General features: G+C 43.3%; 2 protein-coding genes and 1 long non-coding RNA gene across 5 annotated transcripts in view; all 3 read left to right on the top strand.

The window, feature by feature from the left end:
* Positions 1-396: 396 nt before the first annotated feature.
* On the top strand, positions 397-23336 carry LOC108494178. The gene is made up of 3 exons (XR_001873762.1): positions 397-470; positions 17895-17904; positions 23324-23336. It is a non-coding gene; the product is annotated as an uncharacterized LOC108494178 (long non-coding RNA).
* On the top strand, positions 2134-5533 carry MYOD1 (myogenic differentiation 1). The gene is made up of 3 exons (XM_017808404.1): positions 2134-2792; positions 4205-4283; positions 4838-5533. Exons 1-3 carry the CDS (start codon positions 2238-2240, stop codon positions 5086-5088), a joined length of 885 nt encoding a protein of 294 aa, XP_017663893.1. The 5' UTR covers positions 2134-2237; the 3' UTR covers positions 5089-5533.
* Positions 23337-23435: 99 nt separating the features above from the next.
* KCNC1 (potassium voltage-gated channel subfamily C member 1) overlaps positions 23436-26989 on the top strand; it is a 127676-nt gene continuing 124122 nt past the window's right edge. For 2 of the 3 annotated variants that reach the window (XM_017808331.1, XM_017808340.1), the window contains exon 1: positions 23436-24111. In XM_017808331.1, coding sequence (XP_017663820.1) covers positions 23542-24111 — 570 coding nt within the window. In that variant the 5' untranslated portion in view covers positions 23436-23541. The remainder of the gene's footprint in view (positions 24112-26989) is intronic. The other variant, XM_017808347.1, reaches the window with a different exon arrangement.

The raw sequence follows: 26989 nt of genomic DNA, 5'->3' as shown, positions 1-26989 counted from the left end.
TGGCCTTCTCCTGACCTTTGCACTTGGCTGAGTGCAAAGCACTTAACTGCATTCATGGGCAAATACTGGCAAACTCCTCTGAGTGCTTGTCAAAGTCTCACCATTTGTTACCACATTGCCCAAGGTAACCACTATGTGCTCAAGTCCCAGGGTATCTTTTCCTGGGGTTACATACAAGCTAGAAATGAGCAGTGGCAGAATAGGCCACAATACTGACTAAATATTAGGTAAAATTACCTTTTCCACAGATTAAAACAATGGTCTGGAAAGATTTTAAGTGTCTAGAGTGGGTCAGACTGCCAGCACCAAGCCTTGATATCCAAATTTACATGTTTAGTTGTTAGAATATGTTATGGCATACAACTATTTCTCATTTATACTTACTTTGCATTATTGTATGCCTTGCACTACTTTGAATACAAATTATTTTTACTTTATTAACTGTTCAATAAAGATTTTAAAATAAATCTGTGTATTCCTTCTGGATCAAAGAACCTGTGTAATAACAGTGAAGTTTCCAAAAGTTTGCTACTCTGCCTCTCAGAGACAGCTGGGAGATATATTTCTAAATGTGTAAGGGTGGTCAATAGCCAATCTCCCTGGGACATATCGCTTTTCAGCATTGGATACAGTGAAAGAGCGGACTTGTACAGAGTCCAAAACATATAGTTTTATCTTTAAATAAAACTTTTATCTTTTGGGGATAATGATAGAAGGTGACTTACAGTTCTTATTGTTCTCTGTACTTGAAAACATTTAAGTAAATAGAAAATGGGGACTGCAGATTAGGAATTTTTGCAAAAAAATCGGATCATATAACAACAAAAGAAATCACCATCACAACAGCCCCTACAAGAAGTCATAGGCACGGGGATTGGGGGTTGGTCATTGATGGATGTCTTTTACCTTTTCAGATTCTGTGAGTCCTTGCCCCACTGAAGACAGAGCTTTGTCATTGATTTTGAAAGAGTTAAAATTTCACCAATGTTTATAACTGCAGAACAGAGATTAATTGTAGCTCTTGGTACATTAAAAATATGCATAACTATTTCAACCATGAAGTCAACGAAATCATATAGTTGAATTACTGAAGTGCCTCTGAAAAGAACCTAATTTCTCATCTCAAACGATATTCCAAAAACAGAGTAAAAACTCTTAGCACCCTTGAGAGGCGTTACCAAAACCCATCCTATTTTTCCAAGCTCCAAACTGCCACTGCTCTCCAACTGCAGTGTGAAACGCCTCTGCACGGGGTGGACTCCACCTCTGCAAAGGTTCCAGAATAAAGGTAAACAGAGGCTCGAGCTGAAAGAGGAACCTGAAATGCGAATTTACACAAGGACACCTGAATTCCGAGGGAAAGGCCGGCGCACTCCACGGCCCTCGGGCACAGCGGCTTTTCCTGACGGGAAAAGCCGACACCGCCCCCCACAGGCGGCCCGGCCGCCGTGCGGGTCCCGCGGCCACGACCCGCCCGTCGCGCTGCTCCCGCACGGTCCCGGCTCTCCGCGGTGCCTCGGGGCCGTGCGGGGTGGCTCGGTCCCGGCTCTCCGCGGTGTCCCCGGCCCTGGCACCGCCCGCTCTCACGAATGTCTCGGCAGTAGTTACCCTCGTGGCCGCAGAGCCGCGGCCGGCGCGGAGAGACCTGTCCCGGCGCCGGGGGCTTCTTCCCTGGGAGAAGCCAGCGGAGCCGCCAGCAGTGTGCGGTGCCGTGCGGTGCCAGCGCGGCGCGCCGCTGTCCCCCCGGGCGGGCGGCCGGCGGTCCCGGCACCTCCGGGCATCGGGGCGCTTCGCTCCCCCTGGCGCGCCGGCGGCGCGGGCTGCTCAGAGCTAAAAGCAGGGGGGAAAAGAGCGTTCCGCGCAGCCGAGCGCCCGGGGCGGCTGGGCTCGGGGCTGCCGGGCTCGGGGCTGCCCCAGCGCCCGCGGAACACCGCGCCCCCCCCGCCGCCCCGGTCCCCGACCCGCCCGGCCGCGCCCCCCGACCCGCCCCGTCCCGTCCCGACCCGCCGCGCTGGGGGGCTCGGCCATAAATACGGCCTCGAGTGGCGCTCCAGGACCGGCGCGGCTGGGGAGGGGGCCGGGGCAGCAGGCAGCGCTGGTGGCCTCGCCTGGGAGAGGCTGCGAGGGTCTCTGCTCCGCGCACCCGCCCGGCCACGGAACCGCCCGGTGGAAGCCCCCTCCTTTCTGATCCCCTCGCTCTCCCCTCTGGCCCAGCCGCTGACCCGTCTGCCGCCCCCATGGACTTACTGGGCCCCATGGAGATGACGGAGGGCTCCCTCTGCTCCTTCACGACTGCTGATGACTTCTATGATGACCCGTGCTTCAACACATCGGACATGCACTTCTTTGAGGACCTGGACCCCCGGCTGGTGCACGTGGGGGGTCTTCTGAAGCCCGAGGAGCACCCACACCACCATGGACATCACCACGGGCACGAGGAGGAGCATGTCCGGGCACCCAGTGGGCACCACCAGGCCGGCCGCTGCCTGCTGTGGGCGTGCAAGGCTTGCAAGAGGAAGACCACCAACGCCGACCGCCGCAAGGCTGCCACCATGAGGGAGCGGCGGCGGCTCAGCAAGGTCAACGAGGCCTTCGAGACCCTCAAGCGCTGCACCTCCACCAACCCCAACCAGCGCCTGCCCAAGGTGGAGATCCTGCGCAATGCCATCCGCTACATCGAGAGCCTGCAGGCCCTGCTGCGGGAGCAGGAGGATGCTTATTACCCCGTGCTGGAGCACTACAGCGGGGAATCGGATGCCTCCAGCCCCCGCTCCAACTGCTCTGACGGCATGGTGAGTGCCCTAGGGAGGACTCCCTGCCACCAAGGTGTGCTGGACATTGTCGGTCCAAACCTGAGCAGGGCAAGTCTCCTCTTCCTGCCTTTCCTATAGCAGCTGCCTTCTGTACCTCTCCAGGCAGAAGACAAAGTCCTCTCTCATGCCTTGAACTCCCACGGCAAAGGGAGGTGGGGTTCCCACATCCCACGATCTCAGGGAAAGAAGAAAAATCTCTTACACACTTTTTTCCAGGGATGAGAAGTTAAGCAGGTGTCCTGAGGACTTTGGGAAGCTGCCTGGGATGGGTACCTGGGGGCATGGTGAGGTCTGAGCCCTACCTGTGCTCCTGTAGCTCCTGAGGCATCTCTTGTTTCCATCTTCTGCTGTATCATTATCTTTGAATCCTCTACGGATTCAAAGCAGAGAGGAAGGGCCCTCTTGGACATAGTAGTTACATGGGAATCTTGTTTTCTGCCATTCATCAGGATAGCAGGAGGAGGGTCTAAGCAACAGGAATTGTTTTTCTTGATCCGTAAGAAAATTGTTCTCTATTTCTCTTCTCACTCACTTCATCCCCTCCATAGACATTTACCAGCAATAGGAAGGAGAATCCAGGCTTTCAGTGCTGTTTGTACATTATGGGGATGGGAGAAGAAGGGTGGGGGCCAGAGGGGGTGTCTCATCATCACATCTTTAGACTGGGACTATAGGTGCAGACTCTGGTCTGATTCTAGGGTGTGGGACACAGTGACTGGAGTGCAGGACAGATATCTGGATGGGATATCAACAGCATTTTAAAATTGGAGATTGTTTTCTGTGCTCTGGTGGAAATAATCATTACTGAGTTGAATACCTGTGATTATAAGATAGTTGACAGACTGGAAAAAAGATTTACCAAAATGATCCCTCTTCAAAATACAGCCTCTTTTAACACAAAGAGTAATTTCATTAGGGATTAAAGTAATGGAAACAAACATATTGGTCAATGTTTTGGAGTTTTTTCTGAATGAAATGGAAATGGGAAAAGAAACTAAAGGAAATACAAAGGGACGAGGGTAGACAGAAGCTTTTTAAGAGGAACTCATGTTTTGAAAAATCTTCAAAAACTAACTAAAAGATCTCATTGCCCTTTCAGTTTTCCTGTTGTAAGCTGAAAATATATGTAGGGCTGTATCTGATCAGAATGCTGGAAAGCCTCATATCATCTGTAAAGCTTCAGCATTTGATGCAATAGTGGTAACTTTCCTGTGGAACAGCTGTGCCACATAAAATATTCTGGGGTGGATCCACTTATCTTTTTCCTCATTCGAAGAAACTACAACTTGACGGCATTTCAGCCAGGACTGGAATGATGGCCTAGACTAAAGATTGAAATACTGGGATTTCTGTAAGTGCAGTGACCTCACTCAGATTTCTCTCCTTTCCAGATGGAGTACAGCGGGCCTCCGTGCAGCTCTCGCCGAAGAAACAGCTATGACAGCAGCTACTACACGGAATCACCAAATGGTGAGTACGTGCCGTAACGGCAGTGTGGAACATGGAGACAGAGGCAGGCAGTGCAGCAAACTACCCTGTGCCCGCTCTGTCTCCAGCTGGACTGAAAGAGGAACCTGCCTTTCCAGCCAGCAAGCTGTTGCTGCCGAGAGAGGCATTGAATTTCCTCTAGATGTATTTGCAAATATGAGGATATCTTATAGCCGCGTTTCCTATTTTGCAAATACAACATTTGGATAAAAGTATTTTCCTCTCTGCAACTAAGTTTCTGTGTTTAACCATGTTTTGCATGAAGACTCTTCCTACTTTATGTGTCATTGATCCAAAGTGGAGAAATTTTGGATTGATTTCAAATCTTCACTTTCTATGGACTAAGTGAAGCCATGGCCTCAGAGCAGCACATTGTGGTTGGGCCTCTTTTCCATTTTGCAATGACAATCTCTGTTTTCCAATAATTGGCATCCTTCACTAATATTAATTTCCTCTGAATCTTCACATACTCACAAGTGCCTACTAATGTTAAGTACCCACTGGATAATCTGAGCACCTTTTTGTCTGTTTTTTAGATCCAAAGCATGGGAAGAGTTCTGTTGTGTCCAGTCTCGATTGCCTCTCAAGCATTGTAGAGAGGATTTCTACAGATAATTCCACATGTCCTATACTGCCTCCAGTGGAAACTGTTGCTGAAGGGAGTCCCTGTTCCCCCCCAGAAGGAGTGAGTCTGAATGATAGTGGAGCCCAAATTCCTTCCCCCACCAACTGCACCCCACTTCCCCAGGATAACAGCAGCAGCAACCCCATCTACCAAGTGCTGTAAGGGCTGGTCCAGCTGGACTGCACTGAAAACAATTTGCTCCATCTGGCCCTGCTTGAGACCTTCCTTCTAAGATTGAAAAGACTTCTTAAGACTTGTTCCAGTTTTAAAATATCACTCAAAATTCCTTCAAATATATAACTTTTCAAACCTGTATCACTTCAAAATACACATAGTTATTTATTGGTTGTTAAAGTTATTTAATATGACTAGAGATAAAATTGTATACCACGAAATGGCCAATGTTTAAACTGGGCTGTGGGGAATAGGAACCTGGCTCTTGAATGTGGAGGAAAATAGAAATCTAGAACAGCAGTGGCACGAGAGATCCTTCCTATTACTCCTGTTCTGGCCAAAATAAGGTTGTGGACCATTTTTTTTTTTAAATTTTTTGTATAATTGTAAATAAGAGTTGCTTTGCAAAAAAAAAAAAAAAAAAAGGAAAAAAGGAGAGGAAAAAAAAAAAAAAAAAAAGAAAAAAAAGAAAAAAAAAAAAAAAAGGAAAAAAAGGATAAGAAAGAAAAAAAGAAATGAAATCAAAAATTAAAACAAAAAGGGGGAAAATTTAAAAATATTTAATATTGCTTGGTTTGTTGTGTCAAACTTTAACTTTATATATTTATACGATGTGATTGCCAAGAATGTTTTCAACAGTATTCTAAATAAAGACCCTTATTTATAAAATCCGTGGTGTTATCTTGACTTTCATTAGGACTTCTAGAATTACTAGTGCCTTTAGGAGTGGTATTAGATTGCTGCCTTGGCAGGAAGAAGATACAGGCTCTGATTCAGCAAAGAAATCAAGAACATGCTTCAGTTGCACTACTTTCAACTACTTTGCATAAATATGTTGCTGAAAAGGGATCTACTTTCCCCATATTCTATCTTGGTGATTTCTAAACCAAGACCTGAGCATCATAGGTCATTATTAAAGGGATCAGTAAATAAGCATGTTTCTCCTCCTGCCCCCAAAATTTACAATTATATTATAGGATTTGATCTTATAAAGATGTATTAAAACTAGGGATCACAAAAAATTAGACTCCCTAAATTCCAGTGCAGCTACTGAAACTTAAAGTCATACAACAGTATGACAACAGTATCTCACAAGACCAAATACTACCTTTTTGGACAAATGTTCCCATTTTTCATTCAACTTCTAATTTTCAAGTGTTTGTACCACACTCATGTATTCTCAGGTACTAGAAACTAATTGCAAAGGATTTTTTGTCATAAAGTTCAAGTTATAGATCACAGCTTTCCTCAAGTTCAGATTGGAATTTAGGCCAAAGATAGGCAGTTTTAATTTGGATTTGAACTTTATGCATCTCTGGCAGCACTGCTCCAGGGATTTACTTCTTGTTTAGAGCTCTCTAAAAATAACCAGAGGGCTGTGTTTCATTCAGTATATATGTGTAACCTTGAAAGCTTTCCATGCAACTGAAAAATGTTAAGCCCTGAGCAGGTTGTCATTGGAAAGTAACAATCAGGGCACTTCTGTGCATCTGGATAAGAATATCCAGCAGCTACAACCAGTGTGAAACAACCTATGATTTATGGCTTTTGTATAAACATAACAGTAAAATAAAAATGAAAAACACACTGAAAACCAATTTAGATATCGTCATCAGCTCTAAATACTCTGATGACAGATTATCATTGTATTCTCTGTTAAGTCACTATTAAAAAGGGAATTTGTACAATTCTTACCTTTCAAGCAGGAAAAGTAAAGAGGGAACAGCTAATTCCAGGGAATATCTCTGACTCCTTTAATCATGTATGGCCTTGAAGATCAATGTTCTGTGGAGAGGGGCAAGCTGCCCTTTGTTGAGCAGAGCAGCGCAGTTGCTTCTCCTTCTTCCTGAGGCAGAGTCGTGCTTCAAGCTTGCTGATTTTCCCTGTCCCAGAGGTACAGAAAAGGTAGCAGCCATGGGGATTTCCTCCACATCCAGATGCTTGTGCTCATGGTTGATGATAAATCAGTGTTGAGGCTCAGGACCATTTGGCGGAGCAGGCCAGACTCCCACGGATCGGAGGGGACTCCAAGGCAGGACTGTCCCCTCAGTATCTTCAAAGTCCAACCTCGTAAAGGTCTCCTATTGATTTCACTATGGGCAGAAAACACTCCAGCCCACAAAGATTGAGCTTATCCCTTTCATTTTTCCAGTAAAAATAAAAATCAAATGAATTGGAGAATGTGCTCATTCATACTAGCATGATACAGGAGGGTGTCTACTAAGGTCAGAAAAATGGCCCAGGTTAAGTTGGATGCCCATATCACTAACTTACAAACACTAAAGAGAGACAGTTGCCTCACAAATCAGGGCCTCACACATCACTAATAACATTTTCATTGCCTTCAGCAAACACTTGATCAGGCCCACAATACAAAAAATGCTTTTGTGAAATATTAAAGATCTTATCGTCCCCATATAATTTGAGGTTGGTAAAAGTATCAATTTTACTGTCATTAAATGGCAACCAAAAAACATTTTGCCAGCTGAGGAACTACAGAGGCTCTGTATATACTGGCAGCACACAGTTTATGCCTGCCTTGCCACAGCACCCCACTTATGTGGGACACAACAGGGCGTACCTGGCTGTAAAGCTGGCACGGCAGAGCAGGCACAGGGCGCTTGTGCTCAACAATGTACACGTAGTTCCATGTGAAGTCATGTATATTGCATTTCACTGATTTATTTTAGCACCCAAGTTTCCACATACTGATGTTAATGTTACAACAGAGAACAGGCATTTAGCACATCCCAAAATAGATGGATGGATGATGAAGAAAAAATATTCATAGATTTCCTATGCAGAGCCCACCTTTCTTCCATTGATGTCATTGAGAAAAGTCCACTGGAGTAGGGCCAAAGGCTATCAGTGCCAATAAATACATTTTTGGTTAAAAATATATTTATTTTGGTACTTAAGTAAGGAAAATTGTTCCCTGTATTATTTCTTCCTGTTTCTTTCTGAGGTAATATATTTAAAACAAATGCCTATGGCTTCTCTACTCCCCTGTGCATCAAGAGGACAGCATGTTACTGACAGAAATATATCCCAGTCTATGACTAAATATTTTGCAGGTAGCAATATTTGGTTCAGAGCTTGAGTTTAGCTCTGACAGACCTAGGATCAAATGTAAGACTGATTCAACATTTACAAACTTTGTCTTGTAGAATCAGCCCTGAATGCTTCAGGAGCCCAGTTTAAGAATCAAAGTCCAGCCTGTCTTGGTCTACAGAAACACTCCAGCATGGGCTACAAACAAATAGTCTGAAATCTTCAGTTTATGCCACACAGGTTCCAGTCCAATATTCTGCAGGATGCAGAACTTAAAGAAAGACCATCTGAGTTTAAAAAATCTGAATCCCGCAGATTGCACCAACACGCAAAGCCTGGGTGAAACTGGGGGTGACAGCAAACCAGATCATTCCTTACCTCAAGCTGCCTCAACAGGACAGTATAGAGCCCACCTGAATGGGGGTTTGGAGCTCTTCACTAAAGATATTACAATTATCTGATGCTTCATATGGAACACTACCTCCCAAGGGAAAGTCATCCAGATACAGTCAAAGGAAAGTAGCTGTCTTTGAACATAACAATAAGTGCGTATTTTAGGAATGTTTGATTTAATTTGGTAACTTAGGAAAGCACTGCATGACAAACCTAGTATTACTGGTTTGTCTTATTCAAACTATTGCTATGGAAAAAGTGAAGAGGAATAAATTTATACTTCACTTATATATGCTAAATGCTCTGATTTTAGATTTTATCAGGTAATTTGCATAAATGAAAATGAAGATGATCCTTTTTCTACTTTGAATATTTCACAACAAAGTGCAGTAAAGTTGCTGGGTTTTCAAATAGCAATGTTAAACACAATTTCCCATATTACCATTAAAACTGCTACAGAAATTTTTCACATTCACCTGAAGATTCAATTTTAGGTAAAAGATATATGAACTATTTGTGATACAATTTTTTCCTTTAAAAATATTTTGTCATCTGTATCCAAAAATATTAAAGAAATATTAAGTTGACAGTTGCTTTGCACCAGATGCTGCCCTTCTAAAATGACTTGTCATTTTCAACTCAAGATAAAGACCTTACAAACCCCCATGAATGTAGAAGCAAAAACAGTTTTCATTTTACATTTCATATTTTGCAGAGATATTTGAAAGGTTCAAATTATGCAAAGGGCAAAACCTGCTCATTTTACTCATAAAAATAGTATTATCATCTTCAGAAGAACTACATCTCAGAAGGCAAAGAAACATTTGTACCTCATACCCCATAAATTTTAATGAGAATAAATAAATATTTCCTATTTCTTTAAAAAATTTTAATTATTTCCTTGAAATCAGTGGCAAAACTTCCAACTTTAGTAGGAATAGTTTCAAACTATTGCACAGAATACTGTCTGAGATAGTGTTCAGATAGCAGTGCAAAGCCATGACAAACCTACTGTTGTGTCCCTTTGCTCGTGCTCTGGTCACTGACCCTCCTGTATCACAAGGCCTTCAGATACACAGATCCCCCGAGCACAACCCTCTGAACAAGATGCCAGGCTTTAGTGCTCACCTGATCTTGAAAATACAAACCAGAAACTATCCCCATAATAGCACTGAAAGCCTACAACAGTTCCAAAATGTGTGGCTGACACGGAGCCTGTGATAGCAGGAGATGGTATGAAGGTCATCGCGCATAACTCGCATGTGGCAATCTTGGCTTCGCAAGCAGTAGGTGGTAAAATGGTCTTTGTAGAGTCAGAGTGCAAATCTCTGACAACACGTCCTAGAGATCGTCTTGTGAGGCGCATCCAAGTACCTCATTAAGCACTATTTACTAATGCTTATCAGCTCACCCTCCTCCAGCCTTTCAAATCACTTGTTTTCCAGTAAAACTGTTGAACAGTCTAGACTTCCCCTCATGATCAATGCAGCGTGCTCCCCTCTCAACAGGTTTGTTGCACAACTGGGAATGTCATTAAGTGGAGACCTTTCAATATTTGAGATTTCAGGGCTATTGAGGGAGAGAATGGTCTGTAGCATAATACAGAAAAGCTCCCAGATAGTCCTTTCCCTCTCAGATCCCACCAGGAATTAGGAAAATGTCTGGCATAGAGCCACTTGGATCAGTAAAAGGAGTGCAGAAGTTTCCCTATGGACCCAGAAATCTACCTACTGCATACACAGACACTTCTGAATACAGACCTTAACATTGTAACTTAATGATGAAAACTGACCTGTTCTGTAATCACTGGGTGATAGAAAACCTCAGGGTTTTCCCAACAATACAGTCAGCGTGGCACTGAACTCCAATTTTCTTTCTAAAACATCAGTAACTTTATCTTCTACAAGCATATTAACATCAACAAGTGTGCTATTTTATGTAATAATTAATAACCTCATATTTATCAATAGGGAGGCAAACACAGTAAGTATTTATAAAAAAAAGTACTAAAAACTCTGGCAGACAATAACCTAGAAGAGTGAGGGAGATTAATCAGAAGACTGAGGGAGGTTGTAATTTTGGTTGGGGGGGTGGTGGGGTTTTTTTTGTTTGGAGTCAGATTCACTCCGAGGTCTGTGTCTCAGCACACTTACCTAGTGCTGCATGTCCACGGCAGTAAAATGGGGTCTCCCAATCTCCACAGTCCTCCCTAACACATCTGAACTCACCTTGAACCTTTTTTGGTCCAACAGCCACATCTGCTGGGCAAGATGTAAACTGCATTTCTCCCTGAAATTGTCACTTGGTGAATTCCATGTTCTATCATCTTTCTAGAATGGAAAATTGGTTGGTGCAGAAACAGCAAAAATATTTACAGTCTTCAGTCAGCACCTGGAGCCCCCTACACTACGAACAGCAGGAAAAATATATTGGGAAAGCCAAACTCTTCCCTACCAAGTACCTTCTACAAAAACACAGAGGAAAAAAATGTAGGAATAGTATAATTGGAATTTTTTTTAATACTGTGCATATTTGGGGGGTATTTTATTTTGTTTTAAGTAAAAAAGAAAGACAAAAGGGAGAGAGAAAATGAAAGGTCTTTGAAGGTGTTGTATGGCCTGTGCTGTGAGCAATTGTCCCGGGGGAGACAGGTTGCTTACCAGAAGGCAGGTGGGGCAGATGCACAGGAAGAGGAGATGACAGCAAGACCACACTGCAATCCTCTGGTGACCAAGTCCCTCAGTAGGGCACAAATCATGACCAGCAGATCGAGGGAGGTGATTCTTCCCCTCTACTCTGCTCTGGTGAGACCCCAGTTCTGCATCCAACTCTGGACCTCCCAGCACAGGAAGAACATCGATCGACCTGTTGGAGTGAGTCCAGGGGAGGGTCACCAAGATGATTAGAGGGATGGAGCACCTCTCCTACGAGGAAAGGCTGAGAGAATTGAGATTGTTCATACTGGAAAAGAGAAGGCTCCAGGGAGATCTAATTGCAGCCTTCCCATACCTGAAGGGAGCCTCCAAGACAGATGGAAAGGGACTATTTTCAAGAGCATGTAGAGACAGGACAAGGTGGAATGGCTTCAAACTGAGAGTAGGTTTGGATTAGATATTAGGAAAAAATTCTCTACTTGAGGGTGGTGAGGCACTGGAACAGGCTGCCCAGAGAATCTCTGGATGCTCCATCCCTGAAAGTGTTCAAGGCCAGGTTGGATGGAGCTCTGAGCAACCTGATCTAGTGGAAGGTGTCCCTCCCCACATCAGAGGGGTTAGAACTAGATGGCCTTTAATGTCCCTTCCAACCCCAACCATTCTATGACTCATTTTATAATTCTGTGAAGTCACGTTGGTGTGCACAGTAACCCCCACCCAGCACACAGGTATAGAATAGCACAAGCTGAGAAACAATCCTACCCATTTGGAAAGACCATTTGAAGCCATATAAGGGAAAGGTAAGCAAGTGTAGAGGGGACTGCCTAAAGATCACCTACATACTGAAGTATTAACCCAGCATGTTAATTTATTTCTTCCAGAGTTGCCCTGACTGTTGCATTTAACATCTCTCTTGGAAGTGCTTCAAACTAAATTCCTTTCTTTCACATTGATACTTTACCTCTGAATCCTAAACCAAATAAAGCAATACCTTTCTGTTATGAATGTCTTTGCTTTTTTTATGCCACCTGTGGGTTTCCTGAGGCTGGAGCCTACATTATCCATGTGCCTGTGGTACTAAGAGGTACTTTTGATTGCTGCTGCTTGATGTAGTGTAAAAGGAAAGTACATTATTACTAACAAGTAGTGTGTAAGCTTTTCTCCAGACCACCTGAGGGCAGCATTTCCATGAAAAAGAGGACTTGGACATCTTTTTTTTAGTGCATATATTTTTATTTTTCCTAAACTTTCATATCTAACTCTTCCTCAGCTCAAGTAGAGAGTATCATTTCACAGCAAGACAACTGAAATTAATGAGCCAAATCTCTACCTAGTGTAAATTCATCAGTCTTATTGGCAGTTGACACATAAGGTTACCCTTATCTGTTGGAATTATCACAGGAAGTACAAACTCATGGTTTGAGTTTGGATGCTCAAAGTTGCATTTTTATGTGAAAAACCATAGGCTTGTTGGAATGAAGACCATCATAAAGCAAAGCTGTTATACAACAGCTTGTAAAGGGAGACCTTCAAACAGGGCACGTAATGCTCTCAATTGCAGAGAAATACCATAGAAATACAAATGTATGCAGGGAGGTACATGTGTCACACATGTTCCTCTGCATGGAAAAGGTCATACTTACACACCTTTGTTCCTTTTGGAAAGGAAGCATGGTATGTGCTAGGCACACATGCTCTACGCTCTCAAAAGCTGTTCTCTACAGAACTACACACTTGAAACAGCTTGCACTTGAAAGCCAGCTGCACAAAATGTAGTCCCAAACATGCTTTTCAAAAGCTTCACAAATCCCAATTACATTAAGCGATATGAAAATAAGCAACAAAGTAATGTGCCTAATTAACAAAGCAAGAGATGGAGCCAGCCATTTAGTTTGAAGTACTTCCAAGAGAGATGTTAAATGCAACGGTCAGGGCAACTCTGGAAGAAATAAATTAACATGCTGGGTTAATACTTCAAGCTCTGTGGGAGTAAAAAGTGTGTGTAGTGAAAGGAAACAAAGGTAAAAATATCACAGGGTGCTATTTTGTTTGTTTGCCAAGGACACTTTAGCTTTGGCCATTTATTGTTCTTCATGGTATGCTAGAAATTATGCAAGAAGACGTGAAAGTATCAGCATTGTGTCACTGGATTTCCTAAATTTATCTTTTCCCTATCTGTTAAGTCTTAGCTCAAGGTCAGGAGAAACAACCATTTTGAGTGAAGGAATTATGAGATAAGACACATTCACAAAATATACTTTAATGGTGTTCTTTTACCTTTAATACTATCTGCAACCACAGCCTAAAAGATTCCTCTCACCACAGCACTTCTGTGAGCAATTATCTCTGGTGGTTTGTTCAGAGAATACCCTGTACATGTCTTTTGTTCCACAATAGTGGTTGTTTTCTGGTCCCCATAGCTAAGAACTAACTGATTCTAAATCTTAGATACCTGTCATTGGGTAAGCTCAGGCCATCACAAACTCTCAAATTCCAGCAAGTAGTGTGGCTTGAATCTGTTCCAGTACTCATCTGTTGGCAGCTGTTTCCATCTGCTCCTTCTTGAACCGTTCTGCTCAGTCCCTGGGGAAGTACAGAAAGATTGTCACGCAATGAACTTGCTTGTTGTGAGGTGGCTGCTCATGTTTTACCCGAATCTGTCATTTCACCTCGTCTGCTCTCTGGCCTTTTTTTGCCATAAGAATTCTGAGTTCTGTTGCGCATCAAAGGGAAAAAAAACCCCAACACCTATTCCTAGATGTGGATGACAAAATGTTATTCCTTCTTTAAAGTACAAATAATTATTATTAAAAAGAGATACAGAAAAGATGGATCAGATCACTTAATCCTCACACCTGCTAGGTACGTAGTGATTCCTGCGTGTATGTTTTGTAGCTAAACATGTCTGACATATCTTTGCTTTGTAATGAGGGAAGACATATGCCCTTCAAGCACTCCATGACCATTAACTGTGGCCTTTTTTTGTTTGTTTTTGTGGTTAAACACAAAGTGTAGGAAAAAAAAACAAACAAAAAATGACATTTTCTGTTTTAGACACCAGTGGTTAGGTTTCCAGACTTGCAGCTGAGCCTTTAGGAACTTTGGTTGACTGAGCAAATGTCTATGTGCATAAGGCTCCTCTATTAAATTATCCTATTGCTATTTATGTACTAGTTAACTTGATATCTACAGACTAATATTAACTGACCAGAGTGAAGCAAAAGGTTTTACTTTTCCTTAACAAAGATAATTACTTTTATATTTTCATCTGTGAAAGTTTTAATTCATATTTTCATATACCATCTCTAGCCTGATTTCCTACTGGACCAAATTGTCCTCAAATCTCTTGGGCATCCAAACAGGTATGCCTGAAAACTCAAACTTTAGTGTGCCAAAACATCCTTTTTTAGTTTTTTCTTGCAAAGCACATCCCTAAATATAAGCGGCATTCTGAAGATCCTACTCAGTCTTAGACTGGGAGGTGAGAAATACTCAATAAGACAAGCAATACAACACAACATGGAAACAAAGCTGAAGAAAATTCCATTAGTAACCCAAATGCAATCACCTGGATTTTGCCCTAACCAGAATTATACATATTTGTGGATATATAGGCGAAAACACCTCCTAAGGACTGCATGAAGCAGACACTCAGGAAAACTGACAGCAATTTCATTGACTTCCCACATCACCTCTTCTGTGGTGCACTGTCCTTTGGAGCACACATCTCTCTGCTTGGACTATGCAGTAGCCAAAATGGGCCACAGAAGTACCACTGTAGTACTTCTGCATGAAGATCTTTCCATATAATGAAGGGCTCTTAAGGGGTTTGGCATGATAAAGCAAACAAAAAGCATCTTTGCCCACATCCTGAATTACTACTGCATGGGCAATCTTTTTCTCCACTTTTTAACAGGCAGGATGACTATAAGCTGGAGAACAATTTTAAAAGAACCTGTAGAAATCTATCTTATTTTTTATTACAGTATGACAAATTACAAAGAAAAAAAAAGGCCTTTGCTTTGGATTTGAGAACTGGACACCACTTTTCTCTCATTCCTTCATAGGAAAGCCAGTGAACATGCTATTGCAGGCTGTCTTATAGGATGAGAATCCATCCTAGAAAAACAGAAAGGTCCAGTTTTGCATGACAATGGAGCATAACTGAAGGAAGACCCACTTTGATTTCTTGTTGCCAGCTCTGAATATCTTGTCCCATTGTGATCTTCCTCTGCTTCCTTGTTATTCCCCAGTCCCTTCTACTGTCTACCTAGAGGCAAAGACTACAACTGCAGAACGTGGCAGAATCCACAGATGAATCAGACTGAGTCAGTAAACAATGACTAAAATGCAGTCTCTTGGGAACAAACATATCACTATGCTTCTTAACCTAAACCATTTAAATACAAGCCTGCTGCAAATGTAATACGTTACCAGGTCACAATCTGGAGGGATGGGACAACCCTTTTGCACTGAGGCTCCTATAGAACGCTTTCCCAGGTCCTGAAAACTCTGGGTAGAGCATCTTCCTGCTTTCTGGAGAACAGATACCATTCATTATAGTTTATGCCAGCAAGAGAAGGGTGAGGACAAGCTGATAGAGGTGCTATCCCTTCACTCTTTCCTTTAATCTAGCTCTCAACACCTCATTTAACTGGAACAAAAGGCTGCTGTTAATGCTGAGCCACAGGCCTAGGCATGAGACAGGATCAGGAAATCTGCATTCCCAGCAGCTGGCCCAAGATTTGTGACAGAAGGTGGATTCTGCTTTCCATTCACTCACACTTATATTGTATAAATCCTGGTTACTGACAAAAGAAATGCAGCAGATTTCATCTCCAGTGCCAATTATTTAACTAGCATCACTGGAACTATTATACTTTATATCTCTTCGTATGCAGCATACAAATAATTACTTCAACAGGATTAAATGTCACATTTCACGGGACTGGCTGCGTAAATATTTACAAAGCTAAAGAACAGCAAAGACATCTCAGAGTTATTGATTCATGTCAAATATTGAGAAGCTGGGTTAATCAAGGGATTTAAGTAATGCTTTAAACTTTGAGTCAGCATTGTTGAGATTTATTTAAACTACTCTTGCCTTTCAACATCTAAAGTTTTACAAATCGTTTATAACAATAAAGATTTACAGGCCATTTTCCCATCTGCTTTTCTGAGAACATTTCAGTTACTATTGTGAACTCAGAGTAGGCTGAAGAAGTAATAACAGCTGTGAAAAGTGAATCATTACACAAAAACAAAGTTCTAATTTCAATTTAAAAAGTGAAGAAAGAAATTTTCTAATTATTAGAGAAATAGTCAGCTGATGGGCAAGCACACACATTGTATAAAATAGAGAATGTTCCATACTGCTCGGTCAGAAACAGACATTAATATTTATTTTTTTTCCTGGTTAAATGAAAAAGATACACTTGCAGCACTGAGAAGTGCATGCTTTTTTCAAGAAAAGACTAGCACCTCCTGTTCTGTATTCTGTATATAGTAGATGTGAAATACATATGTCTGTATCTATGTGTTTGTGTCTGTTGCTATGTTCATGCACCTGCAAATTGGCTGAGCTTTTAAAAACATAATGACAGCATTAGTAGAGTTTTGTTTTCAGAAAAAGCTGCCTAGGTCAGCCTAAAAAACTCAAGGACCTTTTAGGCCTCCCCAAAACAAATCATCTAATAAAATAAAGCCAAATCCCTAGCCCTTTCTGAAACTCTAGTCACAGTACATGTTAGGAGTTAAATAGCTCAGACCTATGTGTGCTCTTTCAGAAATGCAGACCCAAGCCCTCAGGATGGCTGCTCTCAGCTCATAGTAACACACGTTTACCAGCTTCCATAAGTATGTTTTGTTATGCGCTGCCACAAAAATTCCAACTGTGTAAGCTGAATTTTCCTGATCACCAGCTGCCTTTTTTTGCTGGATCACACCTAGATCAGCAGGAAGAAGACAAGAGACAAATCTATACCCTTCCTTTAAGTCCACATTGTAACAAAGTGGCACATTAGCCAAGCTGTGTGCCTGATTTCAGATACTTAAAATAGATTTTGCGGTGATTTAGCCCCATGATTTCTTGAGAAACAATTATTTCTGTTTTGGGGAATGCCTCATCAAACACAAATCCCGACAATTTTACTACAGCCTTGACTAGAGGATGTGCTCCAAGAGAAGCACAGTGTCTGACCCATTCCAGCTACATGCTGGATTCAAGCACGTGCTGGGGGTGAGACAGAAAACTCAACAGTTGTTTACAGTGCTCACTGCCCTTTTTGCCAGAAAGAAGCAATATTCTCTTTCCCTACAGGAAAGACAGTTTGGAAACACTTCTAGTCCTTTAGCAAGCAGCAGAACACTCCTTCCCACTCCTTCCACCACCTTGCCTTGCTCGTGTGCACCATTCTCATCATTTTATCTGCTCAGTTCTGTCTCCCATAAATTTTCAGCAAAACCAAATGAATTCAGGTGGGAGTTTCTCTCAGTTAATGGAGTGAGTAAAGACCAATGATGATCTCTATCATGTCACAATATTACTTCCATTTTTTTCCAGAGCAACTTCCATTTATCTCACAATTTGATATGCACTTTCTGAAGGATCCCAAAGGAATTTGCAGATCAAAAAGAACCTTCACTTGGAAATGTCAGCCCAATACAAATGGATGAAAAACAAATGCAACTCAGCAGGCAGAGCACAGTAAATACTTCTCAGCTCAAAGCAAAGCCATGCAACAGTTGAAGAACATGGATGAACATGAAGTACATATTCAAGCAAAAGTGAAGTAATTAAGAATGAAAAATCTAGATATAAAAGTTCAGGAACTAGCATTTAGCCATTACTTCCGCTGCTCTGGTTACTCTCATTAAAAGCATCAAGACTTCTTTGCATCAGGCTTTGGGCTACACAGCTCTTCAGACATGCAGCATCTCTATGACTCCCGCAGTCAACATTAAGCACCAACCCACAGTTTTCTCCTTCATTCTCATTCTTTCTGTGGAAGACTTTAATCCAATTAATGACAATTCAAAGGGGTAAATCTAACCTTTCAGGAAAGTAATATCATCTGTGCAATTGCAGTTCCTTTATTTTCAAATGATTTTCAAGGACAAAGTGAGTACATTGCATGCTGAAATGCATCCCAGCTTTCCATTTGAAGACCTCAAACCAAATGATTTACAATGATCAATGTTAACAGATAAAGCAATTCACAGCATGATGTAATCTAAAACTGATAAAGAACTGCACTGAAATACTGTTGAGTTGTCATGAATTTAATGCAAGAGAGCACAGGCTGAATTATAGCATTCATATATTGCAAAACTGGTGTTCCAGCCCTGGCTGCCTTTTGTTTTGAGTTTATAATTCTTACAAATAATTCTCTCCCTCTCAGCTTCCTCCAGCTTTAAAAGCATTTTGAATGTGCTCTCCAGTTGCATTCAGAGTTGTGCACGAAGTCACAGGTTCTCTCAACATCCTTTTTCCCCTCTTCAAATTGTTACAATTGGTACACATTTTTCTCTGAAGATAAAGTGACTGATGAACTCAGAGCTAGGCTTAAATTTTAAGAGTGAGAGCTTTGTTAGTTGTCACTGTTGCTGGTATCCTCACCAGGAACCTTTATGAAAGAAGAGGCTAAAGAGGTGTTTAGAATCAGGTACTCTTGATACACTAACAAAGCACCAAAGCATACAGTTCCTTATGTGCAACTTTGTGCCTATGCAGTTCTGTCAATCCAGCATCTTCTGTAAGTGGTAAAATGTCTTCATGAAAAATATAACCAATTTTTAAAAAATGAAAATTTCACTTCAAATATATGAGTTACTAAGTTTAGGAATGCTAGGGAATATATGCTCAGTCATCTCACACATTGAGAAAAAAGCTCCTTTGGAGTTAGATAGAAATCACTGCAGTTGTCAGCTAAAGCAGTAAGTAGAGAATAGGAGGATTAACAACAGTGAACCCACACTAGCTATTTTTTAGTTTGTAGACAGAATTTAGACTTCTGTCTAAAAGACAACCTGCCTTTCATTGTATATGATTACCTGGGGATGCTGAAGTATAGGGCAGCAAAGGTGATCCCAGTACACCAGATACAGAGGTGAAAGAAGGACTCAGTCTTCCTGTGTCATCAGAACACAGGAGACAGTGAGGTGACCTAACATGAGTGATAAAATTAGTAAGGGGACTCGCTCTCTTTTTCTGCTGCACAGTAGTTTAAAAACTAAATAATATCTATGGCTTGAAGTTATTCTTCCACCGTCACCACTAAATATGTTGATTTAGAAGAACAGCTAAGGTTATAAGTAGACCAAATTACTAAGGACTGCTCTAAGTGCATATATACTCTCCTGGGTAGTAGCTGAGCAACTCTGGCCTCTCAGAAGGCTCCCACAAAGGAGGCCTTCAGAGAGACCTTTCTAAACTCTACAGCTTATTTTCTCCACTTATGCCAGGTTTTAGCCAGCCCCAGCTCAGTGTAGATGATCATCAAAATCTCTCACCAGTTATTAAAATGAACTCAGGAAACAAAATGTATTTCCAAGGCTAATAGCTTTTAATGCATTTTAAAAAATTCTGATAACACCACCTGCTGCTGCTGCTATACCAGAATCCTTTTCCAAACTGACTGTGAACTATTTGCATAACCTACTAACTTTGTGCCTCCTACAGAGGGCTCCCAGCTCTATTAAAGTTGGTTTAGTTCTTTTTAACATGCAAAACTTAGTAAGGTTAATTATTAAGTTAACTTAAAATGACAAGTGGTATCACAGAAAAACTAGATAATTCCTGGACTTACACATCCACCTTCACATTAAGTCCTCCTTAAAGATGCTGAACATAAACCAGATGTTTAAATATTTAAAGGCGTCAAACATAAACCAGAACAAAAAGCAGTTATAATACTGTTATTTTTCAGTGGGACTAGAAGGACAGAAGTGCCACTGTATTGTTTGGGATTAACCAAACTTCCATGGAAGTTTTCTGTCTGCAAATTAGATCTTGGAAAATTAGTTACCTGTCATAGTCCAAACATTTCTAATTATAGAAAGTTATTTTTTTAAATTAAACTAGAATTTTATATCATTATATGGCAAGCTTAAAGCAAAACTTTGCTCACAGCACCTGCTAGACTGTCTTAAAACTTTCATTTCATGCAAACCAACAACCACCTATCTCGTGGTATCAGCTATCACTAATCAAACAAATGCAAATCATGCTATAGTCTACCATGCAAAGCAAAGTCTTTGTGTCTTAATATGCAGTTATTTTGTGCCCCAATCCTTGTTAAATAAAGATATTATTTTCCAATACTTTCCCTCTCAAGCTTCAATATAAGCTTCAAACATGATATCTTTCATCTTCTGCAACAAAGTAATGTATAAACTTCACGTTCCAATTTATATTTCTAAAAGACCTTCTATTTCAGTAGCTACCTTGCTCCAGATCTCACAAGCTCCTGTTCGCCCATCAATCTCTGATTTGGGGTCCTCTCATATGTCTTTTGAAATATCCAACTCTTCTGTCTCTACCAACACTCCTTTTTCAATTACAGCTTTAGTATCTTCAAAGAAACCTTGCAGGTCACTTAAGCGTGGCCTCCTCACCTGAGTCCATAAAAACTATCTTTAAACAAGCTTTTTAGCTTTTAATATATACTTTCAGATGACTTCTGAAATTCGGTACCACTCTCTTTCAGTTCCCCAGACAAGAAGGGAAATCCAAGCAACAGAAGCTGCATGATATCCCTTTCATCCCCACAGTCACCTTAGTTCCCAACACTGAAATTCCTAAAGAGGAATCATTCAGGGGGGTAAGGTAACATGGGAGGCAGGAGCTAATGAGCCAGGAAAGAGCCTCTGGAGTTGTGGATGTGACCAGAAGGACCCACTAGACTAGGATTTAGAGGTCCTTAATTTCTTTCCTGGATTACCTGCCTTCCTCAGCCTTCATAACTCTCAAAACCTACTCCACGGTGCTTTCCCATTGATCCCCAGATCTATTATTATCAAAAGGAGTGACTTACTATGATTAAAAAATAATTTCTGTGTGTATGATTTCTATCAGTGAGTGAACATCTTCATTTCCTTTCTTAAGGCCAGGCTTGGGTTCACAGACCTACCCTCTTCTCCCTCTGTGCGCTCAAGCTGGCAATTCTCAAGGACTTTAGAAAGCATTTCTGTACTTGTGATTCTCATATTCTCCCTCTGTCATCAACCTTTCTGCCTCTGTTCAGTCCCAGTGCTCAAGTGGCTGTCTGGCATCTCTTCGTGGAGGTTTTGTCATCAGTTTTTTCTAGCTAAAATGCAGAGTTGCCTTGATTTAGCCTCACTTTCCCTTTTCTCTTTCACTGCTGCTGACAACAGTAACATACTCCCATTCCTAGTGTCCTCTCTCCCCTTTCCCAAGAGTCACACACCAGGTCCCAGGCCTTCCTTCTACCCCACCAGCTTCAAGACTAATCTGTTACCATTTTCACTGATAAACTGCTGGTTAGACCCCTTTGGAATATCCTACCACAACTACTGCAAAGTTTTCTTCTCTGCATCCCAAACATGCAATGCTCTTTTGCAACCCAGTGCTCTTTTGCAACCCAAAGAAGCTGTGAGTGGCCAAACACCTCTTCTCACAAACCTGACCACACCACTTGCTCTTTGACAGCCCTCCACTTGTTCCTCACCTACTGTTCCCATACATCCAAATCTCTGTCCTACTTCAAAGCTCAACCTAACTGGCTTCCTCTAGTCTACACTCTTCTGTTAAGCATGGTATTGTCCCTACCTCTTCTGCACTCCAGCAGTATTCCTTAACCATGTACCCTTCAATTGTATGTTTCTCCACTCTATCCATTCATCGTGACATGACCTCCCATGATCAATCCACAATGGCTCAGCTCTTCAGGCTCTCCCATAAGTCCATTCCTCCTGAGATGCTGGCAGCAAATAAAACAAAACACAGGACGTGTCTACATACCTCTGTCACTTCCCTTCCACACAACCATCTTCCTGCTGTTCTTCAAGCTCCTCACAAACCAGGAACCGGATTTTTTTTTAAACGTCCCTTGGCATTCATTGTGAATGAAGGAGAACAAAAAAAGAATAAACAACACAAACCCAAATTGCAACTTCCTACCAACAACAGTGTCAGGAAAGAAACAAGTGAACAGTAGGAAAAGCAGGAGAAAAGATGGAGAAGTGGGGCAGATATGTGGGACCATGTAAAAGCGTGATAAGAAATGACAACTCCTGGGCACCCCTGCCCGTGATATGAGAAATTTATGCCTGGGTTGATCTTGAGTTTTGCCCTTCAGCGAGTCCAGTTCCGGCAGGACGAGCACAACCGTGACTCACTTCAGTGGTGCTTGAGAGGGTCACCCAGAGCGCAGCGCGGGGCAGCACCGCACACGCGAAGGAGACCCCCCCAGTGGGGACTCCCCGCTGCGGGAAGGAGGCCGGCGACTCGGGAGGTGAGCTGTGGGGGGAGGAGGGCGCTCTCCTTCCAGCCGCGGGCACCGGAGCAGACATCCTCGTCCCAGCGGCACGGGTGGGGGAAGCGCGGGACGCGGCGGCCGAGGGGCGGCGGGGCCGGGGGGGGCGCGGCCGGCGCTAGGACCGGGCGGGAGCGGCGCCTGCGCGGCGGTGCCCGGCGGGCGGGCGGGCTGCACCGAGCGCTCGGCAGCGGCGGCGGCGGCAGCGGGAGGAGCAGCGGCAGCGCCGCGGGTCCCGCCGCCCGCACCGGCAGCGCTCAACCCGGGCCGGAGGGGCGGAGGCGGGAGCGCGGCGCTGTCCCTTCAGCACCGGCGGCGCCCCCCGCCCCGCACCGCCGGGAGGGGCGCGGGCACAGCCCCGCCGTATCCCCGCGGCGGCTGCAGCCAGCACCGGCCCCCCGCAGCAGCCCCGCGCACCTGTGGGCAGCGCCGGCGCCGCGATTTTCCTCCCCCCCTTTTTTTTTCTTTCTTTTTTTCTTTTTTTTTTTTTTTTTTTTTAGCCTGTGCTTTTGGCCACGTCCAACCAGGGGAGGGCCCTCCCCCTCCGGCACCGCAGCGCCCGCGCTCCCGGAGCATGGCCCCCCCTGCCCCTGCCCCTCCGCCGCGGCTGCAGCTGCCGCGGACCCCGAGCGTCTGACTCCAGACGGAGGCGGCGCATCTCCGGGAGCCACCGGCACCGGCATCGCCTCGGAGCGGCCCCGGGGGAGCGGGGCTGGCCGGGGCCCCTCGCCCCCGCGGGCCCGGAGCGGGGCTCGGCTTAGGCACCGACTGCCGCCGAGCAGCCTTACGGGCTTGCTGCCTGCCGTGCTTGCTTGGATGAGTCTGCGACATGCCTAATAAGAGACGAGATGGGCCAGGGCGACGAGAGCGACCGCATTGTGATCAACGTGGGAGGGACTAGGCACCAGACTTACCGCAGCACCCTGCGCACCCTGCCCGGCACGCGGCTGGCCTGGATCGCTGAGCCCGATGCCCACAGCCACTTCGACTATGACCCCCGCACGGATGAGTTTTTCTTCGACCGGCACCCGGGCGTCTTCGCCCACATCCTGAATTACTACCGCACTGGCAAGCTGCACTGCCCCGCGGACGTGTGCGGGCCCCTGTATGAGGAGGAGCTGGCCTTCTGGGGCATCGATGAGACTGATGTGGAGCCCTGCTGTTGGATGACCTACCGGCAGCACCGCGACGCCGAAGAGGCTCTGGACAGCTTTGGTGGGGCGCCCCTGGATAGCAGTGCTGAGGACGGAGACATAGATGGCACCGGAGACTCTGGTGATGGTGAAGATGAGCTGGAGATGACAAAACGCCTAGCACTTAGTGACTCCCCAGATGGCAGGTCTGGGGGCTTCTGGAGACGGTGGCAGCCCCGCATCTGGGCGCTCTTTGAGGATCCCTACTCCTCCAGATATGCAAGGGTAAGCTATGCAATCAGCACCCTCATCAAAACACTCGAACCTCCCTGCAGTCCCACTTTCTCCCAGCATCATCAGGGTTATCTCCACTGTCAGAGCAGAGCAGCCATCCATGTGTGTGGCCATACAAAAATCATGCAGGGGCTACGGGGATGTAACCCACGCTCTCAAGCAGGCCTCATGCATGGGGCACAAGTGGACACCAAGGCATGAGCTTGTGTACTCATATGTGGGCTTCCAGAGACCCTTATTTTCTAACAGGCTCCTAAAACTCCACAGCTTGGGGCAGGGTCCCATTCATGGGCCAGGGAGATCTCCATTATACCAGGTAATTTCCCTCTATGCATAGATTTTTACAGTCAGTCATCCCTCAGTAAAGAGAGACACCTTGTCAGGCCCTTTTATGAGCTAATGGCTAATCCCTAATCCCTTTATGAGATGGAGAAATGATCATGGGAGCAGGCAGTCCCTGGGGGACCGGGGGATTTGGAGAGTTTCTCAGCTTGGACTGGAAAGGAAGTCTGTCCCTTTCTCTTATACATACCAAGTTAAATATTTATGATCATGCTTCTCTGCGAATGGGTAATTCAGTTGCCCACTTACCTTCTCACTCTGTCATTTTCCCTTGTGGGAAATGCAAAGTATTAATCAGAGGAGAGGGTTTCATTGATGTTGAAGGGACACTGTTTGACAGCTTTCTTGCTTGGAACTGAAGGACAACTCCTCCCCTCGTGGTGCCTGCGGTTGTTTTGGAAAGGGAATGCACACTGGTGCAGTTCACAGCATAGCCGTGGATAAAGATGGTCTGTAACAGTTGCCCGACTCCTTTAAGTAGACACCTTTCATTCTATGACATATGAAGATAATTACATTAATTAGGGCCCGATTCTGCTCCTGAAATCAAAAGTAATGAAAACATTTACTTCAGGAACAGCAGCAGGATTAACCCCCACGATACCCATATTGATTAAGCAGGAAAACAGATGAAGGATAGTGCCTTCACAAAGAAATTGGCTTGCATAGGTTTTATTCCTCCCTTATATGTACCTTTGTTGCAGCTTAATTGTTGCTAGCCCTCGGTAGGGATGAGTGGTGCTTTGGTGGGGGAGGATGATCAGTGTTCCTGAGGAGGATCAAAGAAGTGAGATCAGATTAGGGAGAAAATTGGATGGATGGAGGAAAGAGAAGTGGAAATGCAGGGAGCAGGGAGCTGGTCATGTATGAATGGGTGGTGGAATAGCAGCTGCTGGAGACTTTCCGTCTGAGCAGAGATCTCCAGCAGGGAGACACCAGGTCTGCAAACTGAATGAATGGGGAAAGCTGGAGCAGAGCCTGGAGTTACATCTTGCTGCATTTCTAAAGATTCTTGTTTGCATATCCTTTAGAGACTTCTTCCCTGAACAAAGGAGTTCATATTTTAAATTAATTTCTTTATACAGAGTGGGGGATAAAGCAATAATAAAATATTTACCATAAGAGGAAAAGGTGTTGCTGTTGTATTGCAGCTTTCAAAGCCCCGATTTCTGCCAAAGGAACATGGAAACAGAAAGGGAAGGCTGGCGGGTATCCTTCAAAATGCTTGGTTTCCATTATTCAAGCCCAGTGTTAGCAGGCGTTGAGTTGAATAGCAGATTTCTCTGGTACCCAGGAATCTGTTGGTAAAACACATTTCAAGTCAAAGCTGTGTGCTTGTCCAAGATTTTGCGGAGTGGTTCAAAAGTCAAAGGGATAATGTTGTCCCAAGGAAAAGGATACAGAGGCTAAAACACCCTCTAGCTCGGAGGCATTATGATATTTTAGGTGGAAAGACAAAAATCTATAACCAATATTAGGAGTCTTTGTGATGCACAAACTGGAATTCTAGGAGGATATAGATTCCATTTTCTAATTCTCTAAGGGTATTTTCATTTAGCAGTAGGTGTTTTACAAAGTGATTTGGGTTTGTTTGTTTGGGGGGGGGTTTCAGTGAATTATATACCATTTATTCACAATCACATGTGCATACCTGTTAGAATTTTCAGCTCCTGATTGATCTCTAACTTGTTATTTCCTTAAAGGATTGTTAAACTAGATAAATATTTATTCTGGGCAAAGTGTATACTGAATATTTTGTGGGTTAAATATGATTCTTTAACTTGTATCTATGGAGACGTAGGCCATATGCATTAATATTTTGCATGGAAGAAGATGGCTTTCATCATCAACACATGCACACACTGTCCATTAAGACGACATTATAAGACACTTAACATTTTCTAATAAAAGCCATATGTTATGGTTATGGATATAAAAAGAGATGGGAGTTTGATTTATTGTCCTGTAACCTAACACAGACATTGCAAAAAGACCTCAAACTCACAAAAGCTAATTTACAGTAAAATAATTGATAGCAGCATTAACAAGTGAATGGTATATTAAAGCAATCATTATTAGAGTCAGGCAACAAATCCACTGTTACCTCACTTTTAATGGCGTACGCTACTTTCAATTACAAACTGTATTTCAGTTATGCAAAAATCTAAATTCACATGGTCATTTTGTCCACAAAAAAAAAAAAAATCACAAAAAATTCCCTTCTTAAATGGAATTGATACCTGTACTAAGGGTGGTTATTATATACGTTTGGTGTTTACATATGGCACCAAAATGCATGTCAAAATAACATCTTAGTGTAAGCATTAGTTTACATAACCATTATACTGTTACACTTGGGCAAGTAAAAGGAATACAGTCTATGAATATAAAGACTAAATGAAAACCTGCATATCTGTATAAAGCAAGATTTCTCTGTGCTCTATCTGGTAAGCTAATTCAGTGAATGTTTAGGAACTGTCTATGAAAAGCTCAGCATTTACTCAAATCCAGCCATTCTTGGAGGATT

This window comes from Lepidothrix coronata, unplaced genomic scaffold (assembly GCF_001604755.1).
Source record: "Lepidothrix coronata isolate B3197 unplaced genomic scaffold, Lepidothrix_coronata-1.0 Scaffold1, whole genome shotgun sequence".
NCBI classification, from domain to species: domain Eukaryota; kingdom Metazoa; phylum Chordata; class Aves; order Passeriformes; family Pipridae; genus Lepidothrix; species Lepidothrix coronata.
This window is presented reverse-complemented; position numbering and strand designations above follow the sequence as displayed.

Bases quoted from the DNA above. Each gene is read 5' to 3' on its own strand.
- MYOD1 (XM_017808404.1), top strand. From the start codon at position 2,238: ATGGACTTACTGGGCCCCATGGAGATGACGGAGGGCTCCCTCTGCTCC. The intron at 2,793-4,204 runs GTGAGTGCCCTA...TCTCCTTTCCAG, and splicing joins CCAACTGCTCTGACGGCATG to ATGGAGTACAGCGGGCCTCC. The intron at 4,284-4,837 runs GTGAGTACGTGC...TCTGTTTTTTAG, and splicing joins CTACACGGAATCACCAAATG to ATCCAAAGCATGGGAAGAGT.